The sequence below is a fragment of the Hemicordylus capensis genome, chromosome 14 (genome assembly GCF_027244095.1).
Source record: "Hemicordylus capensis ecotype Gifberg chromosome 14, rHemCap1.1.pri, whole genome shotgun sequence".
In the NCBI taxonomy this organism is placed as follows: Eukaryota; Metazoa; Chordata; class Lepidosauria; order Squamata; family Cordylidae; genus Hemicordylus; species Hemicordylus capensis.
Window position 1 is genome coordinate 7716440 of NC_069670.1, and position 22894 is coordinate 7739333.

The 22894-nt window shown below is 54.2% G+C and overlaps 1 protein-coding gene and 1 long non-coding RNA gene across 6 annotated transcripts; one reads left to right on the forward strand and one right to left on the reverse strand.

Annotated features, from left to right (window-relative positions):
* On the forward strand, positions 1 to 17968 carry LOC128337589 (zinc finger protein ZFP2-like). 5 transcript variants are annotated; one of them, XM_053278780.1, is made up of 4 exons: positions 1 to 1176; positions 12870 to 13073; positions 15139 to 15198; positions 16117 to 17968. In XM_053278780.1, the coding sequence occupies exon 4, from the start codon at positions 16379 to 16381 to the stop codon at positions 17570 to 17572; it is 1194 nt and encodes a 397-aa protein (XP_053134755.1). In that variant the 5' UTR covers positions 1 to 1176; positions 12870 to 13073; positions 15139 to 15198; positions 16117 to 16378; the 3' UTR covers positions 17573 to 17968. The 5 variants fall into 5 exon arrangements, with proteins under 5 accessions (XP_053134755.1, XP_053134757.1, XP_053134754.1 ...); XM_053278782.1 differs by having other exon boundaries at positions 16120 to 17968; XM_053278779.1 differs by lacking the exon at positions 15139 to 15198 and having other exon boundaries at positions 1 to 831; positions 973 to 1176.
* Positions 17797 to 21113, reverse strand: LOC128337634 (uncharacterized). Its single transcript, XR_008312349.1, has 3 exons — positions 20968 to 21113; positions 18856 to 19011; positions 17797 to 17938 (listed from the first exon to the last, which is right to left on the reverse strand). It is a non-coding gene; the product is annotated as an uncharacterized LOC128337634 (long non-coding RNA).
* Between the last annotated feature and the right edge of the window lie 1781 nt (positions 21114 to 22894).

Here is a 22894-nt window from a genome sequence, read left to right on the forward strand (position 1 = left end):
AAGGGAGCAGGCACAGGCAGGCAAGCAGTTGCCCTTGCCCAAGCCAAATCCTGGTGTTCCCTCCAACCCACCCAGGCAGGCAGCAGCGGGGTGGGGGGCGCTCTCTCCAACCTATCCAGGCAGGCAGCAGCTTCTCCAGGGGCTTCGGTCAAGAAGGGACTCAGACCACGGTGCTGGGTAGTGGGGTAGAATGCTGCCTGCCGAGTCCGACCCCGTCTCCAGGATACTGTCAGCATGGGTAGCCTTCTCCTACCGAAGTGATGCTGGAGAGAACTCGCGGCGAGTTACTCGCCTGTTGTCCGTTACGGTCAGATCGCTTGAACTGATTGTTTTTAAATAATGGAAGCCTTTTAAAAGAAATTGAGAAGCCGCATCCCCTCTTTCCAGAGCAGGCTGCAGAAGCCGGAGTAGCCAGGCAGCAGGGCATGGCTTTTGGGTTAGAGGTGGAGAGAAAAGGAGCTAGCACTTGCCTGCACCGAGTGGACTAGAAGACCGCTGAGGCCCCTTCTGTGGGTCTGGGATTCTATGGCCTGTCCTGCCCCCCACCTGAAAACCCAGGTGCTAATGTGTTTGGTGCTGCTCGTGTGTTTTGACTCTAGTCTAAATGTTGGCGACCCGCCACAGCTCAGCAGTCCTGCCCCTGATCGGAAGGCCGAAGGCCCTCACAGGTTCCATCCCTGGCACACGCGGCTTCTCCGGGGAAAGAACCCGCCTGAAGCTCTGAGGAGCTGAGCTGCTGCCAGTCGGTGCTGACTTCCGTGGTGGTGGAGGAAGGGTCGGGCTCAGCAGGCAGCATTCCATACCACCAGCCAGCACCGTGGAAATAGCAGGGTAGGGTCCCTTCTTAGCCGAGTCCCCTGCAGAAGCAGCCGGGGGGGGGTGGGGTTGGAGGATCCGACTTGGGTAAGGGAAACTGCCTGCTTGCTTGCCGCAAGTTGCCTGCACTCTTTTTCTCTCTTCCTCTTTGGGCAGGCCGAGGCTGCCGCCGCATTGAGTGAGAAGAGCTTCCTGATCCCGCGCGCCTGCGCAGAGGAGCCTAGTGGGAGGGGGAGGAGTCCGGCGCCATCTTGGAGGCGCCGCTTGTTCTCCTTTTCCATCCCGGCGGCGGTTCCCCGCCGGCCTTCCGTGAAGCCCCGGACCCGTAACGGAGAAGAAGAGGGGAGGTTTCGGCGATGGGTAAGCTGGAGCCCACATTTAAACTGGCAGTGGGGAAGGCGCGGGGCGTTCCCGGAGGCTGCCCTCGAACTACAGCCCCCATCATGCCCCGCGGGCCGGAAGTGAGGCCTCGGGGTGACGGGAGTTGTAGTCCCAGCCGCTGAGCTCTTCGGGGGGGGGGGTGTATCTGCTGCAGGGAGCGGCGGGCTGCCCCCCAGGAATGGCCGCTGCGTGCGCTGGCTAGTGGGCAGCAGGGCTCCTAGCCCAACCGGTGGTGTGCTAGTTGTTGCTGAACTCCAGCTCCCATCAGCCCCAGCCATAGTAAATGGAAGCTGGGGGTGATGGGCGTTGTAGTTGGGGGCCCCTCTGGAGGCCCCCAGGTTGGGAAGCCCCAGTCTGCGGGCTGGCTTGGAGGAGACGCCGCCCCACCCCGGCCCCCTTGTTTGCAGAGCGCCCAGAGATTGTGGTGGGCTGTGCTTTTGCGGTGGAACTTCCCCCTTAGCTAAGCAGGGTCTGTCCAGGTTTGCATTTGAATGGGAGAATAGAAGTATGAGCACTGTAAGATCTTCCCCCACTTAGGGGATAGAGTTGCTCAGGGAAGAGCATCTAGATTCCAAGTTCTCTCGCTGGCAGCATCTCTAAGATAGGGCTGAGAGAGATTCCTGTCTGCAACCTTGGAGAAGACGCTGCCAGTCTGTGTAGACAGTCCTGAGCTAGATGGACCAGTGGTCTCACTCAGTATATGGCAGTTTCCTGTGTCCTGGTGTTGGGAGCTGCTTGGAAGGAAAAGTTGGGGCTGCTTGGAGGGGACCGTCTTCTGGGCATGAAATCTCTGGGCAGTTCACCGATGAAAACACTGCCATCAAAACTATAACTCATATAAAATAAAATAATAAACCCATTTAAAGTAACCTTCAGTCCAACTTGTGGAAGTTGCTCTCGTTCTGCTTGAGAGGCTGTGGGGGGCCTGGGCAAAGCGGGGAGTGGGGGCTGAAGTCCAGTGCTGGGGGAACATGGGAGGATCAACAGCTCCTGCCACGTAGCTTGCTGCTAAAAAAAAGACTGCAAGCCTGTCTCCAGCCCCCCACCTCCAAACGGCCCCTGCCCCCTTGGCTACCTGGGGCCCTGGTTGTTGGCTCCTTGGTGTTCCCTTCTGGAGTTGGCTGTCTGCTCTAGCTGCACACCCTTATCTCTTTGGCCTATGTGCCGGAGGTGTGGTGATGCCTCAGCTCTAGCTGCACACCTTTATCTCTTTGTCCTGTGTGGCGATGTGTGTGCTCTAGCTGCACAGCCTTATCTCTTTGGCCTATGTGCCGGAGGTGTGGCAATGCATGTGTTCTAGAAGCACACCCTTATCTCTTTGGCCTATGTGCCGGAAATGTGGCGATGTCTGTGTTCTAGCTGCATACCCTTATCTCTTTGGCCTATGTGCCAGAGGTGTGTCGTTGTCTGTGCTCTAGCTGCACACCCTTATCTCTTGGGCCTATGTGCCAGAGGTGTGGCGATGTGTGTGTTCTAGCTGCACACCATTATCTCTTGCGCCTCTGTGCCCGAAGTGTGGCAATGTGTGTGCTCTAGCTGCACACCCCTATCTCTTTGGCCTATGTGCCGGAGGTGGGGCGATGCGTGTGCTCTAGCTGCACACCCCTATCTCTTTGGCCTCTGTGCCGGAGGTGGGGCGATGCGTGTGCTCTAGCTGCACACCTTTATCTCTTTGGCGTATGTCCCGGAAGAGTTGCGATGCATGTGCTCTAGCTCCACACCCCTATCTCTTTCGCCTCTTTGCCGGAGGTGTGGCGACGCGTGTGCTCTAGCTGCACACCACTATCACTTTGGCCTATGTGCCAGAGATGTGGTGACCTGTGTGCTCTAGCTGCACACCCCAGTCTCTCTGGCCTCTGTGCTGGAGGTGTGGCGATGGCTGTGCTCTAGCCACACACCCTTATCTCTTTGGCCTATGTGCCGGAGGTGTGGCGATGCGTGTGCTCTAGCTGCACACCCTTATCTCTTTGGCCTCTGTGCCGGAGGTGTAGCGATGCGTGTGCTCTAGCTGCACACCCTTATCTCTTTGGCCCCTGTGCCGGAGGTGTAGCGATGCGTGTGCTCTAGCTGCACACCCTTATCTCTTTGGCCTATGTGCCGGAGGTGTGGCGATGCGTGTGCTCTAGCTGCACACCCTTATTTCTTTGGCCTCTGTGCCGGAGGTGTGGCAACGTGTGTGTTCTAGCTGCATACCCTTATCTCTTTGGCCAATGTGCCAGAGGTGTGTCGTTGTCTGTGTTCTAGCTGCACACACCTATCTCTTGGGCCTATGTGCCGGAGGTGTAGCGATGCGTGTGCTCTAGCTGCACGCCCTTATCTTTTTGGCCTATGTGCCGGAGGTGTGGCGATGTCTGTGTTCTAGCTGCACACCCTTATCTCTTTGGCCTGTGTGCCGGAGGTGTGGCGATGCGTGTGCTCTAGCTGCACACCCGTATCTCTTTGGCCTCTGTGCCGGAGGTGTAGCGATGCGTGTGCTCTAGCTGCACACCCTTATCTCTTTGGCCCCTGTGCTGGAGGTGTAGCGATGCGTGTGCTCTAGCTGCACGCCCTTATCTCTTTGGCCTATGTGCCGGAGGTGTGGCGATGTGTGTGCTCTAGCTGCACACCCTTATTTCTTTGGCCTCTGTGCCGGAGGTGTGGCAACGTGTGTGTTCTAGCTGCACACCGGTATCTCTTTGTCCTATGTGCCGGAGGTGTGGCGACGTGTACACTCTAGGTGCACACCCTTGTCTCTTTGGCCTATGTGCCGGAAATGTGGCGATGTCTGTGTTCTAGCTGCATACCCTTATCTCTTTGGCCAATGTGCCAGAGGTGTGTCGTTGTCTGTGCTCTAGCTGCACACACCTATCTCTTGGGCCTATGTGCCAGAGGTGTGGCGATGTGTGTGTTCTAGCCACACACCATTATCTCTTGCGCCTCTGTGCCCGATGTGTGGCGATGTGTGTGCTCTAGCTGCACACCCCTATCTCTTTGGCCTATGTGCCGGAGGTGGGGCGATGCGTGTGCTCTAGCTGCACACCCCTATCTCTTTGGCCTCTGTGCCGGTGGTGTGGCGATGCCTGTGCTCTAGGTGCACACCCCTATCTCTTTGGCCTATGTGCCGGAGGTGGGGCGATGCGTGTGCTCTAGCTGCACACCTTTATCTCTTTGGCATATGTCCCGGAAGAGTTGCGATGCATGTGCTCTAGCTCCACACCCCTATCTCTTTCGCCTCTTTGCCGGAGGTGTGGCGACGCGTGTGCTCTAGCTGCACACCACTATCACTTTGGCCTATGTGCCAGAGATGTGGTGACCTGTGTGCTCTAGCTGCACACCCCAGTCTCTCTGGCCTCTGTGCTGGAGGTGTGGCGATGGCTGTGCTCTAGCCACACACCCTTATCTCTTTGGCCTATGTGCCGGAGGTGTGGTGATGTGTGTGCTCTAGCTGCACACCCCTATCTCTTTACCCTATGTGCCAGAGATGTGGCGACGGATGTGCTCTAGCTGCACACCCCTATCTCTTTGGCCTATATCCCGGAGGTGTGGCGATGGCTGTGCTCTAGCCGCACACCGTTATCTTTTTGGTCTCTGTGCCGGAGGTGTGGCGACGGGTGTGCTCCAGCTGCACACCCTTAACCCTTGAGCCTTTGTGCCGGAGGTGTGGCGATGCGTGTGCTCTACTTGCACACCCTTATCTCTTTGGCCTATGTGCCGGAGGTGTGGCGATATGTGTGCTGTAGCTGCACACCTCAGTCTCTCTGGCCCCTGTGCCAGAGGTGTGGCTATGGATGTGCTCTAGCCGCACACCCTTATCTCTTTGGCCTATGTGCCGGAGGTGTGGTGATGTGTGTACTCTAGCTGCACACCCCTATCTCTTTGGCATATATCTCAGAGGTGTGGCGATGTGTGTGCTCTAGCTGCACAGCCTTATCTCTTTGGCCTCTGTGCCTTAGGTGTGCCGATGTGTCTGCTTTAGCTGCACACCCTTATCTCTTTGGCATATATACCGGAGGTGTGGCAATGTCTGTGTTCCAGCTGCACACCCTTATCTCTTTGGCCTATGTGCCGGAGGTGTGGCGATGTGTGTGCTCTAGCTGCACACCCTTATCTCTTTGGCCTGTGTGCCGGAGGTGTGGCGATGTGTGTGCTCTAGCTGCTCACCCTTATCTCTTTGGCCTACGAGCCGGAGGTGTGGCGATGTCTGTGTTCTAGCTGCATACCCCTATCTCTTTGGCCTGTGTGCTGGAGGTGTAGCGATGTGTGTGCTCTAGCTGCACAGCCTTATCTCTTTGGTCTCTGTGTGTTCTAGATGCACACCGGTATCTCTTTTTCCTATGTGCCGGAGGTGTGGCGACGTGTACACTCTAGCTGCACACCCTTATCTCTTTGGCCTATATGCCGGAGGTTTGGCGATGTGTTTGTTCTAGCTGCACACCCTTATTTCTTGGGGCTCTGTGCCGGAGGTGTGGCGTTGTGTGTGCTCTAGCTGCACACCCTTATCTCTTTGGCATATATCCCGGAGGTGTGGTGACATGTGTGCTCTAGCTGCACACCCTTATCGCTTTGGCCTGTTTGCCATAGGTGTGGCGATGTGTATGCTCTAGCTGCACACCCTTATCTCTTTGGCCTGTATGCCGGAGGTGTGGCGATGTCTGTGCTCTAGCTGCACAGCCTTATCTCTTTGGCCTCTGTGCCGGAGGTGTGGCGATGCGTGTGCTCTAGCTGCACACCCTTATCTCTTGGGCCTCTGTGCCGGAGGTGTGGCGATGTGTTTGCTCTAGCTACACAGCTTTATCTCTGTGTCCTGTGTGCCGGAGGTGTGGCGACGTGTACTTGCTAGCTGCAAACCCTTATCTCTTTGGCCTATATCCCAGAGCTGCGGTGATTCCTGTGCTCCTTCTGCACACCCTTATCTCTTTGGCCTATGTGTCGGAGGTTTAGCAATGCGTGTGCTCGAGCTGCACACCCCTATCTCTTTGGCCTAAGTGCCGGAGGTGTGGCGATGGCTGTGCTCTAGCCGCACACGCTTATCTCTTTGGCCTCTGTGCCGGAGGTGTGGCGATGTGTGTACTCTAGTTGCACACCCTTATCTCTTTGTCATATGTGCCGTATGTGTGGCGATGTGTGTGCTGTAGCTGCACACCCTCTTTGGCCTCTGTGCCGGAGGTGTGGCAACGTGTGTGTTCTAGCTGCACACCCTTGTCTCTTTGGCCTATGTGCCTGAGGTGTGGCGATGTGTGTGCTCTAGCTGCACACCCTTATCTCTTTGGCCTGTGTGCCGGAGTTGTGGCGATGTGTGTGCTCTAGCTGCTCACCCTTATCTCTTTGGCCTACGTGCCGGAGGTGTGGCGATGTCTGAGTTCTAGCTGCATACCCCTATCTCTTTGGCCTGTGTGCTGGAGGTGTGGCGATGTGTGTGCTCTAGCTCAGTGTTTCTCAAACTTTTTGGAGTCAAGGACCGCTAAATTCTTCGTGCAGAGTTTCAAGGACCGCTACATTCTTCATGCGCAGTTTCCCGGACCAGCAGTTAGTAAAGGGGTTTCAAGTCTGTCTGTCTGTCTGTCTATCTATCAGACTTCTATACTGCCCAAAACTTGCATCTCTGGGCAGTTTAGAATGAAAATAATATAAGCATTAAAATAATTAAATTTGGAATCTTTTGCAAACATGGAATATTAGGGGTTCTTAACCTTGGGCCGCTCAGTTAAACTCCCATAATCCCCAACAATGGCATTTGGCCATTATGGCTGGGGATTATGGGAGTAGAAGTCCACCAACGTCTGGGTACCCAAGGTTGAGAACCCCTGAATCTAAAAGCCTGGGTGAACAAATTTGTCTCCAGTATGTCTGGAGTGGAGGTGCTTGTGATTACTCAATGGAGAGGGGATGTTGGGCCATTAGAAAAATTCAAAAGCTACATGGGGCCAATGAAAACAACATACAGGCAAACCCCACTGATGCAAGAGGGAAACAGCGTTCCCTCTCAAGGCGCCTCGACTACAACAGGCAGCTCGGTTTCAATCAACCAACCTTTGGCTGCAAACAATGAGCATGCAAGAACCAGCAGCCCTTCAAGTGGCGCCCACTGCCATACTTTTTCCTCCATGCCCCCGCACCGCATACAGTTTGAAGCTGTAAAGATAGGGAATAAGATAGCTGTAGGAAGATCTCAGCAGCATGTGGAGGCAAGGCACAAGAAGGGTCCCATGCCTCCGTGATACTCTTCCTCTTCCGTGCCATGTGCAAAACTGAGGAAGTGAGTGCCTTGATTTCAGTTGGGGGGGAGGTTTGACTCCCAGTCAGGGACCGGCACTCAACCCTTCGGGGACCGGCAGCGGTCCAGGGACCGGTGGTTGAGAAACACTGCTCTAGCTGCACAGCCTTATCACTTTGGCCTCTGTGCCGGAGGTGTGGCGATGTGTCTGCTCTAGCTGCACACCCTTATCTCTTTGGCCTATGTGCCGGAGGTGTGGCGATGTCTGTGTTCTAGCTGCATATCCCTATCTCTTTGGCCTATGTGCCGGAGGTGTGGCGATGTCTGTGCTCTAGCTGCACATCCTTATCTCTTTGGCCTGTGTGCCGGAGGTGTGGCGATGTGTGTGCGCTAGCTGCTCACCCTTATCTCTTTGGCCTATGTGCCGGAGGTGTGGCGATGTCTGTGTTCCAACTGCACACCCTTATCTCTTTGGCCTGTGTGCCGGAGGTGTGGCAATGTCTGTGTTCTAGCTGCACACCCTTATCTCTTTGGCCTGTTTGTCGGACGTGTGGCGATGCGTGTGCTCTAGCTACACACCCTTATCTCTTTGGCCTATTTGCCGGAGGTGTGGCGATGTGTGTGCTCTAGACGCACACCCTTATCTCTTTGCCCTGTGTGCTGGAGGTGTGGCGATGCGTGTGTTCTAGCTGCATACCCTTATCTCTTTGGCCTGTGTGCCGGAGGTGTAGCAATGTCTGTGTTCTAGCTGCACACCCTTATATCTTTGGCCTATGTGCCGGAAATGTGGCAATGTCTGTGTTCTAGCTGCACACCCTTATCTCTTTGGCCTGTGTGCCGGAGGTGTAGCAATGTCTGTGTTCTAGCTGCACACCCTTATATCTTTGGCCTATGTGCCGGAAATGTGGCAATGTCTGTGTTCTAGCTGCACACCCTTATCTCTTTGGCCTCTGTGCCGGAGGTGTGGCGATGCCTGTGCTCTAGCTGCACACCCTTATCTCTTTGGCCTCTGTGCCGGAGGTGTGGTGATGCATGTGCTATAGCTGCACACCCTTATCTCTTTGGCCTAAGTGCCGGAGGTGTGGCGATGACTGTGCTCTAGCCGCACACCCTTATCTCTTTGGCCTCTGTGCCGGAGGTGTGGTGATGCATGTGCTATAGCTGCACACCCTTATCTCTTTGGCATATATACCGGAGGTGTGGCGACTTGTGTGCTCTAGTTGCACACCCTTATCTCTTTGGCCTATGTGCTGGAGGTGTGGCGATGTGTCTGCTCTAGCTGCACACCCTTATCTCTTTGGCATATATACCGGAGGTGTGGTGACATGTGTGCTCTAGCTGCACACCCTCATCTCTTTGGCAGCTATCCCGGAGGTGTGGCGACATGTGTGCTCTAGCTGCACACCCTCATCTCTTTGGCCTATGTGCCGGAGGTGTGACGATGTGTGTGTTCTAGCTGCACACCCTTATCTCTTTGGCCTATTTGCCGGAGGTGTGACGATGTGTGTGCTCTAGTTGCACACCCTTATCTCTTTGTCATATGTGCCGGATGTGTGGCAATGTGTGGTGATGTGTGTGCTCTAGTTGCACACCCTCTTTGGCCTCTGTGCCGGAGGTGTGGCAACGTGTGTGTTCTAGCTGCACACCCTGTAACTCTTTGGCCTATGTGCCGGAGGTGTGGCAAAGTGTGTGCTCTAGCTGCACACCCTTATCTCTTTGGCCTCTGTGCCGGAGGTGTGGCGATGTGTTTGTTCTAGCTGCTCACCCTTATCTCTTTGGCCTATGTGCCGGAGGTGTAGCGATGTCTGTGTTCTAGCTGCACACCCTTAACTCTTTGGCCTATGTGCCGGAAATGTGGCAATGTCTTTGTTCTAGTTGCACACCCTTATCTCTTGGGCCTCTGTGTCAGAGGTGTGGCGTTGTGTGTGCTCTAGCTGCACACCCTTATCTCTTTGGCATATATCTCGGAGGTGTGGCGATGTGTGTGCTTTAGCTGCACAGCCTTATCTCTTTGGCCTCTGTGCCTTAGGTGTGCCGATGTGTCTGCTCTAGCTGCACACCCTTATCTCTTTGGCATATATACTGGAGGTGTGGCAATGTCTGTGTTCTAGCTGCACACCCTTATCTCTTTGACCTATGTGCCGGAGGTGTGGCGATGTGTGTGCTCTAGCTGCACAGCCTTATCTCTTTGGCCTGTGTGCCGGAGGTGTGGCGATGTGTGTGCTCTAGCTGCTCACCCTTATCTCTTTGGGCTACATGCCGGAGGTGTGGTGATGTGTGTGCTCTAGCTGCTCACCCTTATCTCTTTGGCCTACCTGCCGGAGGTGTGGCGATGTCTGTGTTTTAGCTGCACACCCTTATCTCTTTGGCCTATGTGCCGGAGGTGTGGCGATGTCTGTGTTCTAGCTGCATACCCCTATCTCTTTGGCCTATGTGCCGGAGGTGTGGCGATGTCTGTGTTCTAGCTGCACATCCTTATCTCTTTGGCCTGTGTGCCGGAGGTGTGGCGATGTGTCTGCTCTAGCTGCACACCTTATCTCTTTAGCCTCTGTGCCAGAGGTGTGGCGATGTGTGTGCTCTAGCTGCACAGCCTTATCTCTTTGGCCTATATGCCGGAGGTGTGGCGATGTGTCTGCTCTAGCTGCACACCCTTATCTCTGTGGCATATATACCGGAGGTGTGGTGACATGTGTGCTCTAGCTGCACACCCTCAGTTCTTTGGCAGCTATCCCGGAGGTGTGGCGACATGTGTGCTCTAGCTGCACACCCTCATCTCTTTGGCCTATGTGCCGGAGGTGTGACGATGTGTGTGTTCTAGCTGCACACCCTTATCTCTTTGGCCTATTTGCCGGAGGTGTGGTGATGTGTGTGTTCTAGCTGCACACCCTTATCTCTTTGGCCTATTTGCCGGAGGTGTGGTGATGTGTGTGTGTTCTAGCTGCACACCCTTATCTCTTTGGCCTATGTGCCGGAGGTGTGACGATGTGTGTGTTCTAGCTGCACACCCTTATCTCTTTGGCCTATTTGCCGGAGGTGTGGTGATGTGTGTGTTCTAGCTGCACACCCTTATCTCTTTGGCTTACTTGCTGGAGGAGTTGCGATGTCTGTGTTCTAACCGCACACCCTTATCTCTTTGGCCTACGTGCCAGAGGTGTGGCGATGTCTGTGTTCTAGCTGCATACCCCTATCTCTTTGGCCTGTGTGCTGGAGGTGTGGCGATGTGTGTGCTCTAGCTGCACAGCCTTATCTCTTTGGCCTCTGTGCCGGAGGTGTGGCGATGTCTGTGTTCTAGCTGCACATCCTTATCTCTTTGGCCTGTGTGCTGGAGGTGTGACGATGTGTGTGCTCTAGCTGCACACCCTTATCTCTTTGGCCTATGTGCCGGAGGTGTGGCGATGTGTCTGCTCTAGCTGCACAGCCTTATCTCTTTGGCATATATACCGGAGGTGTGGCGATGTCTGTGTTCTAGCTGCATACCCCTATCTCTTTGGCCTATGTGCCGGAGGTGTGGCGATGTCTGTGTTCTAGCTGCACATCCTTATCTCTTTGGCCTGTGTGCCGGAGGTGTGACGATGTGTGTGCTCTAGCTGCACACCCTTATCTCTTTGGCCTATGTGCCGGAGGTGTGGCGATGTGTGTGCTCTAGCTGCACAGCCTCATCCCTTTGGCCTGTGCCGGAGGTGTGGCGATGTGTGTGCTCTAGCTGCACAGCCTTATCTCTTTGGCCTCTGTGCCGGAGGTGTGGCGATGTGTCTGCTCTAGCTGCACAGCCTTATCTCTTTGGCATATATACCGGAGGTGTGGCGATGTCTGTGTTCTAGCTGCACATCCTTATCTCTTTGGCCTGTGTGCCAGAGGTGTGACGATGTGTGTGCTCTAGCTGCACACCCTTATCTCTTTGGCCTATGTGCCGGAGGTGTGGCGATGTGTGTGCTCTAGCTGCACAGCCTCAACCCTTTGGCCTGTGTGCTGGAGGTGTGGCGATGTGTGTGCTCTAGCTGCACAGCCTTATCTCTTTGGCCTCTGTGCCGGAGGTGTGGCGATGTGTGTGCTCTAGCTGCATACCCTTATCTCTCTGGCCTGTGTGCCGGAGGTGTGGCGATGTGTGTGCTCTAGCTGCACAGCCTTGTCTCTTTAGCCTCTGTGCCGGAGGTGTGGCGATGTGTCTGCTCTAGCTGCACACCTTATCTCTTTAGCCTCTGTGCCAGAGGTGTGGCGATGTGTGTGCTCTAGCTGCACAGCCTTATCTCTTTGGCCTTGGTGCCGGAGGTGTGGCGATGTGTCTGCTCTAGCTGCACACCTTATCTCTTTAGCCTCTGTGCCGGAGGTGTGGCGATGTGTGTGCTCTAGCTGCACAGCCTTTTCTCTTTGGCCTGTGTGCCGGAGGTGTGGCGATGTGTGTGCTCTAGCTGCACACCTTATCTCTTTAGCCTCTGTGCCGGAGGTGTGGCGATGTGTCTGCTCTAGCTGCACACCTTATCTCTTTAGCCTCTGTGCCGGAGGTGTGGCGATGTGTCTGCTCTAGCTGCACACCTTATCTCTTTGGCCTGTATTCCAGAGGTGGGGTGATGTCTGTGTTCTTGCTCTACTCCTTTATCTCTTTGGCCTTAGTCCAGCTCCTCCCCCCTCGCGCCGCAGAGCAGGCTGGGAAGTGTAGTCTCCATGCAGCCTGCGGCCGAGCAGAGGCTTGCTTGGCTCCCTGGGCGCAGGCGCCGGGGCGCGCTGCCGAGAGTCACTGGCTCCTGGCCCTGGGCAGGTCGCGCTCCCTCCCAGCGAAAGGCCGCTCGCCTCTTGGCTGCCACAGTAGCCCCTTCTCAGGGGGGCGGGTGGGGGGGTCGTGCCCGCCGGGAGGGAGGGAGCTGCCGGCGCTTCGTCCGGTGACGTGGAATTGTGGGGCGGGGCAGCCGCCATGTTGAGAAGGTCTTCCTGATCCCGCGCGCCTGCCCAGAGGGGCCTAGTGGGAGGGGGAGGAGTCCGGCGCCATCTTGGAGGCGCCCCTCTTCGGTCTCCTTCTCCATCCCGGCGGCGGTTCCCCGCCTCTGCCCGTTCCCTGCCCCTGATCTGTGTTTTAATGTGTTTGGTGCTGCTCGTGTGTTTTGACTCTAGTCTAAATGTTGGCGACCCGCCACAGCTCAGCAGTCCTGCCCCTGATCGGAAGGCCGAAGGCCCTCACAGGTTCCATCCCTGGCACACGCGGCTTCTCCGGGGAAAGAACCCGCCTGAAGCTCTGAGGAGCTGAGCTGCTGCCAGTGGGTGCCGACTTCCGTGGTGGTGGAGGAAGGGTCGGGCTCAGCAGGCAGCATTCCATACCACCAGCCAGCACCGTGGAAATAGCAGGGTAGGGTCCCTTCTTAGCCGAGTCCCCTGCAGAAGCAGCCGGGGGGGGGTGGGGTTGGAGGATCCGACTTGGGTAAGGGAAACTGCCTGCTTGCTTGCCGCAAGTTGCCTGCACTCTTTTTCTCTCTTCCTCTTTGGGCAGGCCGAGGCTGCCGCCGCATTGAGTGAGAAGAGCTTCCTGATCCCGCGCGCCTGCGCAGAGGAGCCTAGTGGGAGGGGGAGGAGTCCGGCGCCATCTTGGAGGCGCCGCTTGTTCTCCTTTTCCATCCCGGCGGCGGTTCCCCGCCGGCCTTCCGTGAAGCCCCGGACCCGTAACGGAGAAGAAGAGGGGAGGTTTCGGCGATGGGTAAGCTGGAGCCCACTTTTAAACTGGCAGTGGGGAGGGCGCGGGGCGTTCCCGGAGGCTGCCCTCGAACTACAGCCCCCGTCATGCCCCGCGGGCCGGAAGTGAGGCCTCGGGGTGACGGGAGTTGTAGTCCCAGCCGCTGAGCTCTTCTGGGGGGGGTGTATCTGCTGCAGGGAGCGGCGGGCTGCCCCCCAGGAATGGCTGCTGCGTGGGCTGGCTAGTGGGCAGCAGGGCTCCTAGCCCAACCGGTGGTGTGCTAGCTGTTGCTGAACTCCAGCTCCCATCAGCCCCAGCCATAGTAAATGGAAGCTGGGGGTGATGGGCGTTGTAGTTGGGGGCCCCTCTGGAGGCCCCCAGGTTGGGAAGCCCCAGTCTGCGGGCTGGCTTGGAGGAGACGCCGCCCCACACCGGCCCCCTTGTTTGCAGAGCGCCCAGAGATTGTGGTGGGCTGTGCTTTTGCGGTGGAACTTCCCCCTTAGCTAAGCAGGGTCTACCCTGGTTTGCATTTGAATGGGAGACTAGAAGTATGAGAACTGTTTGTTGTATCTAAAGAATTACTTTCCTACTATGGACTTTACAGCAGGGTTTGAAATTTAGCAAAAAACTGCAGGTTTGGTAGATTAGCTATGTTTGTAAGGGTTTGAATTTATGTTTTGAATTATTATTATAGCAAGGGTAAATTTTATAGCTGATGATTCACGAAGAGATGTGTGTGGGAAGTCCACCTTTTTGTGTGTATTTGCAATGAATGACAATATTACTACTGTTAAAATTAATAAAAATTGAATTTGGAGAAGAAACAAGGAAGTATGAGAACTGCCAGATCTTCCCCTCAGGGGATGGAGCTGCTCTGGGAAGAGCAGAAGGTTCCAAGTCCCCTCCCTGGCAGCATCTCCAAGATAGGGCTGAGAGAGACTCCTGCCTGCAAGCTTGGAGAAGCCGCTGCCAGTCTGGGTAGACAATACTGAGCTAGATGGACCAGTGGTCTGACTCAATATATAGCAGCTTCTAATGTCCTGGTGTTGGGGGCTGCTTGGAAGGAAAAGTTGGGGCTGCTTGGAGGGGACCCTCTTCTGGGCATGAAATCTCTGGGCAGTTCACCAATGAAAACACCCCCATCAAAACCAGAACTCATATAAAATAAAATAAACCCATTTAAAGTAACCTTCAGTCCAACTTGTGGAAGTTGCTCTCGTTCTGCTTGAGGGGCTGTGGGGGGCCTGGGGAAAGTGGGGAGTGGGGGCTGAAGTCCAGTGCTGGGGGAACATGGGAGGATCAACAGCGCCTGCCACGTGGCTTGCTGCTGAAAAAAAGACTGCAAGCCTGTCTCCAGTCCCCCCCCCCAAACAGCCCCGGCCCCCCTTGGCTACCTGGGGCCCTGGTTGTTGGCTCCTTGGTGTTCCCTTTTGGTGTTGGCTGTCTGATTAGTAGGATAGGACGCGGGGCAGGGGGGGATCCTGTGGGAGTTGCTGAAGCCATTGGAAAGCTCCTCAGTGTGTGCGCAGATCCACCACCTGAAAAGAAAGAGCAGCAAGCGCCACTGGAGGGAGGCTGTGCTGGGGACGGATAGGGTTAGTGGCTCTCCCCCTACAAAATGTATGAGAATCGCCACTTTCAAAGGCGTGTCTTTCCCCTCATTTAGCAGGGAATGAGAGTTCTTCTGTGTTCTCCACGATGCCACAGTGAGGCCCATCTCATCTCTCCCTCGGCCTGGCCCACCTCACAGGGATATTGTGAGGATAAAAAATGAAGTATCCCTTCCTGAGCACATGGAGGCACCTAGATAATTGTGCACAATATGGCCAGCCTCCTTTCCCCAAAAATAAAAATTCAACCTGGGTCCAGGGCCTGCGGACTCTGGGCCAGTCACTCCTCTCTCAGCCTAACCTACTTCACAGGGTTGTTGTGTGGAGAAACCTAAGTATGTAGTACACTGCTCTGGGCTCCTTGGAGGAAGGGGAGGATATAAAATGTTTAAAAACCCCCAAAAAAATCCACCTTGCTTTCTTTTGCTTATAAGAATGAAACCAGTCAGGGAGCTTACTTGAGGCTTGCTTCATTTCAGCAAGCCTAGAGGGTTTCGAGTCCACATCAAGGAAGAAAACAAGGCCTGGCTGATTTGCAGGTATTTCATGTTGACAAAAGTACTGAGGTTTTGAAGAAGTCTGGGCGAGAGAAGTTGGATCCTGCCATGAAATCCAGGGTCAGTCTTGGACTCACCTGGCCTAACCTTCCGGTGGGGCTTCACTACTCCCCCCTCCCATGGCCACCTCTTCCAGCAAGGGAGACATCCCAGTGTGTGATATATGCAAACACAGACATAAAAAATGGAAGAGTTTCCCAACAGGCCCCCCAGTAAATGAGATGGAATCCTGATTGCGACCCCACCCGCTTCCTCAACCCACTGAGCTGGGTGTATTTTTTTATTGTTCGATTTATATACCACTTTTCAATAAAGTAATTTCAAAGCAGTTTACAATCTAATAAAAACAGTGCATAATTAAAATACAAGAATACAGATAGTATAGATATAAAAAGAATATAAATAACATTTAATGATCAATAATACATAAAATGAACATAATGAACAATAATACATAACACACAAAGTGGCACTAGTCAAACAATACTTTTCATTCAAAAGCCCGGGTGAAGAGCCCAGTTACTCTTTTCCTAAAAACTGTCGAGGAGCGGCCGCCAACCGGGAAAGCACTCCAAAGCCTGGGGGCTATGACTGAGAAAGCCCTGTCCTGCGTACTCAGCAACCAAACCTCTCTCACTGTTGCCACACGGAGCAGAGCTCCCTCCGCTGATCTTGTCAGGCGGGCAGAAACCCTTGGGAGCAGGCCAGGTTGCTGCTGGCTTGAGACCTTAGAGGGACACAGCAAGGGCTCTGCCTGCTGTCTCTCCCCAGGACTCAGTCACCCAGAGCAGGTGGGCTTCGTGGTTCTTCTGTGATCAGAGCAGTCCCTCTGTGCTGCCCTTTGAGAAGGGAAGGCCTTTCCTGTCTCAGGCTTTGACCGGTTCTCTCTCTTTGTTTCAGCAGGTGACGGCTAGGAGAGTGAGGAGGAAGGAAGGCCCCACCCATGACTGTGCAGAGGGATCAGACGGGAAAAGAGGGAACAACAGAAGGAAAACCTTAAGCAAAGGAGAAGAACAAGAAGGGACCTTCTGCTTCCCAGCAGGGTGGCATCTATAAAACAATAATCTGAAAAATATCAGGGGAAAGAAGTCCCTGCCCTGAGAGTAGCAAAATCTTCCATTCCGAACCAAGCTTTCAGTGAGAAAGTGAACACAAGTGAGAAATGAACACAAGGGGGAAACCGCATAAATGCTTGGAGTGTGGAAAGAGCTTCAGTGCGAGTTCCCACCTCACTTCACATCAAAGAACCCACACTGGAGAGAGACCATATAAATGCTTGGAATGTGGAAAAAGCTTCACTGTAAATTCCTCCCTCATTTCACATCAAAGAACACATTCTGGAGAGAAACCACATCAGTGCTTGGAGTGTGGAAAGAGCTTCATTGACAGTGGAAATCTTACCAAACATCAAAGAATACACACAGGTGAGAAACCATATGAATGTTTGGAGTGTGGGAAAAGCTTCAGGGTGAGTTCCCACCTTACTTCACATCAAAGAACCCACACTGGAGAGAAAATATATCAGTGCTTGGAGTGTGGAAAGAGCTTCAGCAGGAGTGGAACTCTCACTATACATCAAAGAACCCACAGTGCAGAGAAACCTTATAAATGCTTAGATTGTGGGAAGAGCTTCATTGTGAGTTACTGCCTCACTTTACATCAAAGAACCCACACTGGAGAGAAACCGTATCTATGCTTTGAATGTGGAAAGAGTTTCAGTGACAGTGGATCACTTACTGTGCATCGAAGAATCCACACTGGAGAGAAACCATATCACTGCTTGAAGTGTGGAAAGAGCTTCAGTGACAATGGATCACTTATTGTACATCAAAGAATCCATACTGGAGAGAAACCTTATAAATGCTTAGAGTGTGGAAAGAACTTCAGTGTAAGTTCCTCCCTCACTTCACACCAGAGAACCCATTCTGGAGAGAAACCATATCAGTGCTTGGAGTGTGGAAAGAGCTTCACTGACCGTGGAAAACTTAGCAGACATCAAAGAACCCACACTGGAGAGAAACCATATCACTGCTTGGAGTGTGGAAAGAGCTTTACTGATAGTGGATCCCTTACTGTTCATCAAAGAATACACACTGGAGAGAAACCATATAAATGCTTGGAGTGTGATAAGCGATTCAGTGACAGTGCAAAACTTAACAAACATCAAAGAACTCACACTGGTGAGAAACCATATCACTGCCTGGAGTGTGGAAAGCGCTTCAGTAGCAATGGATCACTTACTGTGCATCAAAGGACCCACACTGGAGATACACCATATCAGTGCTTGGAGTGTGGAAAGAGCTTCAGTGGGAGTGACTACCTCAATTTACATCAAATGACTCACACTGGAGAGTAACCTTTTAAATGCTTGGAGTGTGGAAAGAGCTTCAGCACCAGTGGAAATTTTAATCGGCATCAAAGAACCCACACTGTGTAGAAACTACATCCGTGCTCAGAGAGTGGAAAGAGCTTCAGCCAGAACGGGAATCCAACTAAACGTCAAAGTACCCACAGTGGAAATGGGGATTTCTGTTTTAGAATTTCAATTGGAAGTAAAGAAACCATTTGCAATTTGAAAGATTTCATTTTAAACATTAGCCATTTTATTTTATAATGGCCATATATGGTAAGCTTGAATCATAGTACATTTGAATCTGAAAGGATCTTCTGCTTTCTGGGGGCATCATGTTGTTTTAGATGTATCCTTGAGTGATTAAAACCCCTTGAGAGCAATAAAAGTGAAAAGGATTAATTCAGTATTTGTGCTTTTAAACATCCCAACCTCCTTTGAACATCTCCCAAGCATATTTCCCCTAGTACTTTTTCTGCTCTCAAAAGCAGTGCGTGCAGCTCATTTCAGTGGCAGGACTGTGTATGTAAAAGAGGTATCTGTTAGTCGGCAGGTCACATGCCTTTATTTCACACAAGGACTAACAAGAACAAACTTGGTTAGCTGCCCCATAACAAATTGTTCTCTGCACAGCTCACAACAACGTTAAAGAGACAAGCAAGTTAAAAGCAAATTAAAAATATGTTTTAAATATGCTGCCCCCATTCTAAAAGTTTGAGTGAACAGAAAGGCCTTCCCTTGGCTTCTAAAGGAACCAAGTTTGTTCTCGCTTGTTGTTTGTGGCATTGCACAACACCGTGACTGATCAGGTGGCGCAGGTCTGTTAATAATAAATAATAATAATAATTCGATTTCTATACTGCCCTTCCAAAAATGGCTTAGGGTGGATCACAAAGAGAAATAACATCAGCCTTATCGACGTTAAGGCATCGGCCTCTGGTTCCAGTTTCCTGACTGGGTGGAGCTGGGAGCCAGAGCCTTTATTCTGGCATTCAACCCGCAGGTGTTTTGACCATGGGATTCTCTCTCTCTCCCCCCCCCCCCCTTCCTCTCAGCCACTAGACCAGGGCTGCACAACTCTGGTCCTCAAGCTGTTGGACTACAATTCCCATCATCCCTGACTGCTGGGCACTGTGCTTGGGGAGGACGGGAGCTGTAGTCCAGCAACCACTGGAGGGTCCAAGCTGGGCACCCCTGCACGAGTCTGTGAGAGCCTCCTCCCCCACTCCTTTGGATGTCTGGGCTGTGCCTTCCTTCCCTGCAAGAGGATCACGGTTGCCAACTCCCACCTTTGCACTGTGCTTCTGCTTCCTCAATGCTCCGCTTTGTTTCAAAAGCCTCATCTCTGCTGCTCCTCTGGGGTGCCCTGAGCTTGGCCTGGGACTCAGAGGAGCCTCCCAGGGGGCAGTCCAGGGTCCCCCAGCAGCCCAGGACGCTGTTCAAACCTGTTGAGAACAATCATAGTTCAAATATTTATTTTATTTAGCCAATTTGACTGCCTGACTTCCTTAGACTCGAGGCAGTTTACATAAATTAAAACAACGTAGACAAGAGGAAAAGGAAACCGCCCCCCCCAAAAAAAACCCCTAAAAGCCTGGCCAAATGTGGGTGTCTCTTGAGAGAGAGCGGTGCCTGGGTGTGGCAGCGCTCTCTCGGTGTGGGTGTGTCTAGAGAAGGGGTGCCTGGGCGTGACTGCTCCCTGGAGACCCTCCTATGAGCCAGGGCCCCACGTACCTCCCCTGGGCCCAGAACTCTGAGAAGGCCCACCTGAGATGACCCCACAGAGCGGGTCAAAGATCGACGGGAGAGGCAGTCCTGAAGGTACACAGGCGCCAAACCCTGAAGAGGTTTATAGGTGATAACCAGCACCTTGAATTGGACCCATAAGCGAACTGGCACCCAGTGCAGTGACCTCAGCAAAGGGGAAACATGGTCATATTTTCTGCTGCCCACAAGCAGCTGGGCCATGGCGTTTGGGGCCGGCTGAAGCTTCCAAGTTGCCTTCAAAGGCAACCCCAGGTCATTCTTTGTTTCAGTCATTCTTTGAATGAGGTCCCAAACATAGTCTGGTGTGAAAAGTAGGTATGACTTTATTTTGAACAAAGAAGCAAACATGCTTTTCAAAATATCTCATTCATTCATAATAGACGAATAGATGCATTTGTATCTCTGTTAGTGAAGGGTATCAGGTTGTACGGGGAGCCTTGCTCTGAATGCTGAAGAAGCAGAGAAAGCACCGCTGTGGTTGGGCGGTGGAGACTCCAGATGCAGACTGCCGGAGGAGTCAGTTTCAGCCTGAATCTGTTAGAATTGTCTGTAAAAGGAGGTGCAGGAGGAGGGCACATATTTATTTATGGTTTATTTTATTTATCAAATTTGTATACCGCCCCAAACCTTCGTCTCTGGGCGGTTTACAACAACATAAAACCAGTTAAAAATGTATACAAACACTTAAAGACACTTTAACAATTTAAAAATAGCCAGAAATTAAAAACCCCAAATATTAGGAAGCTGCGAAAGCTTGGGCAAAAAGATGGGTGTGTGTGTGTGTGTGTGTTTTAATTGCCAGAGATGGAGAGGATCGCATCTCAGCAGGGAGCACATTCCACAATCTGGAGGCAGGTCTGAGTTGGCAGTAACTGGAGACGGACCTCCTCAGATGATCTCAATGGGCGGTCATATCCTGATCACAGGTGGGAAGCCAGGAAAATGCATCACACTTTGCCAATCAGACAGTAAATCTGCTGCAGTGGAGCCAGCCTTTACTCTGGCATTCAACCCGCAGGTGTTTTGACCATGGGGTTTTCTCTCTCTCCCCCCCCCCCTCCCTCCTCATCCTATCTGCCACTAGACCAGGGCTGCACAACTCTGGTCCTCAAGCTGTTGGACTACAATTCCCATCATCCCTGACCGCTGGGCACTGCTTGGGGAGGACGGGAGCTGTAGTCCAGCAACCACTGGAGGGTCCAAGCTGGGCACCCCTGCACGAGTCTGTGAGAGCCTCCCCCCCCCCCCTTTGGATGTCTGGGCTGTGCCTTCCTTCCCTGCAAGAGGATCACGGTTGCCAACTCCCACCTTTGCACCGTGCTTCTGCATCCTCAATGCTCGGCTTTGTTTCAAGAGCCTTGTCTCTGCTGCTCCTCTGGGGTGCCCTGAGCTTGGCCTGGCACTCAGAGGAGCCTCCCAGGGGGCAGTCCAGGACGCTGTTCAAATGCCCCCCCCCCAACACCAGAGGCTTCCCCAGGGAAGGGCGGGGCGGGGGGCCATGCACCCCCCCTGGGAGCTAGGAAGGAGCCTCTCCGTGCCTGCTGGCTCCTTCCGCCCTCTCTTCCTGGGGGGCCCGAGGGCGGGTGTGGTGCAGGGGGCTTCCTTCCTCCCTCCCCCCGATATGGCGTGCCTACCTGCGGGGGCGAGGAGGGGCTGCGGCGTGGAGGCGGCGGCGGCGGCGTCTCGATCACCCTCCAGCAGGGCCAGCGCGGAGTTCTCTCTCCAGTCCGCGCGCCAAGCGCCTCCGCCTTCTAGTGAGCGCGCCGCCGCCCCGCCCTCAGCCCCGCCCCTCTGCGGCGCTCCCGGGATTGGCCGGCGGGGCGGGGCCGGGGCGGGCGCCGATTGGCCAGCAGCCGGCCGGAAGGGGCGTGCCCGGCGGGGCTCCTGCCACAAAGCCCGAGGGCGCCTCAGAGGAGGACGCAGCTCGGCTCGGCTCCAGGAAGCGGCGGAGAAGCGGCAGCAGCAGCAGCGGCGGATGGTGGCCCCGGCAGGCAGGCGGCCCGGCCCGGACCGCGCCGCGGCGGAGCAGACCCGGAGCAGCTCCGACGTCCTCCCGGGACTCGGAGAGGAGAGGCCTCGCCTGGTGGGTGGGTGGGTGGGTGGCTGGATGGGGGCCTGCAACTCCCCCCCCCGCAACAGCGGATGGATCGTGATGGAAATAAAGATGCTCCCCCCCCAGCCTATCTCGTTCTTCCTCGGAGGGGTGTGTGGAGGGGTGCAAGGAGCGAGGGAGGGAGGGAGCTCTCTAGAGAGGCGAGCCTGTGTGTGTGTGTTTGTGTGTGTGTGGGGAGGGGTCTCTAGGGAGGGGTGCCCAGAAGAGCCCCTCTCTAGAGACCTGTGTGTTTGTGTGGTGTGTGTAGATAGTGCGAGTTTCTAGATATCTCTGAGTTTGTGTGTGTGTAGCAGGGGTCTCTAGGGAAGGGCGCCTCGGAGAGCCCCTCTCTAGAGACCTCTCTCTGTGTGTAGCTAGTGGAGGTCTCTAGGGAGGGGTGCCCAGGAGAGCCCCTCTCTAGAGACTTCTTTGTGTGTACAGCTAGTGGGGGTCTCTAGGAGGGGTGCCCAGGAGAGCCCCTCTCTAGAGACTTCTTTGTGTGTGTTTGTGTGTATAGCTAGTGGGGGGTCTCTAGGGAGGGGTGCCCAGGAGAGCCCCTCTCTAGAGACTTCTTTGTGTGTGTGTGTGTAGGGGGGTCTCTAGGGAGGGGCGTCTAGGAGTGCCCCTCTCTAGAGATCTCTCTGTGTGTGTGTGTTTAGGTAGGCAGTGGGGGTCTGTAGGGAGGGGTGCCCAGGAGAGCCCCTCTCTAGAGCTCTCACTCTGTGGAGGGGGTCTCTAGGGAGGGGCACTGAGGAGTGCCCCTCTCTAGAGATCTCTCTGTGTGTGTGTAGGAAGTGGGGGTCTCTAGGGAAGGGCAACAAGGAGTGCCCCTTCCTAGAGACCTCACTTTGTCTGTGTTTCTGGAGGGGGGTCTCTAGGGATGGGTGCTGAGGAGTGCCCCTCTCTAGAGACCTCTGTGTGTGTGTGTGTGTGTAGGTAGGGGGGTCTCTAGGGAGAGCTGCTCTCTAGAAAGCCCTCTTTGTGTGTATGGGGGGGGCTCTCTAGGGAGGAGCTCTCTAGGGAGGGGTGCCCAGGAGAGCCCCCCTATAGAGACCCCTTCTGTGTGTGTGTGTGTGTAGGGGGTCTCTAGGGAGGGGCGTCTCGAAGTGCCCCTCTCTAGAGATCTCTGTGTCTGTGTGTGTGTTTAGGTAGGGAGTGGGGGTCTCTAGGGAGGGGTGCCCAGGAGAGGCCCTCTCTAGAGACCTTTGTATGTGTGTAGGTGGGGGGAGTCCATAGGGAGGGGCATCTAGGAGTGCCCCTCTCTAGAGATTTCTCTCTGTGTGTTTGTTTAGGTAGGTAGCGGGGGTCTCTAGGGAGGGGTGCCCAGGAAAGCACCTCTCTAGAGACCCCCCTCTGTGTGTGTGTGTGTGTGGAGGGGGTCTCTAGGGAGGGGCGTCTAGGAGTGCCCCTCTAGAGATCTCTCTCTCTCTCTCTCTGTTTAGGGAGGTAGCGGGGGTCTCTAGGTAGGG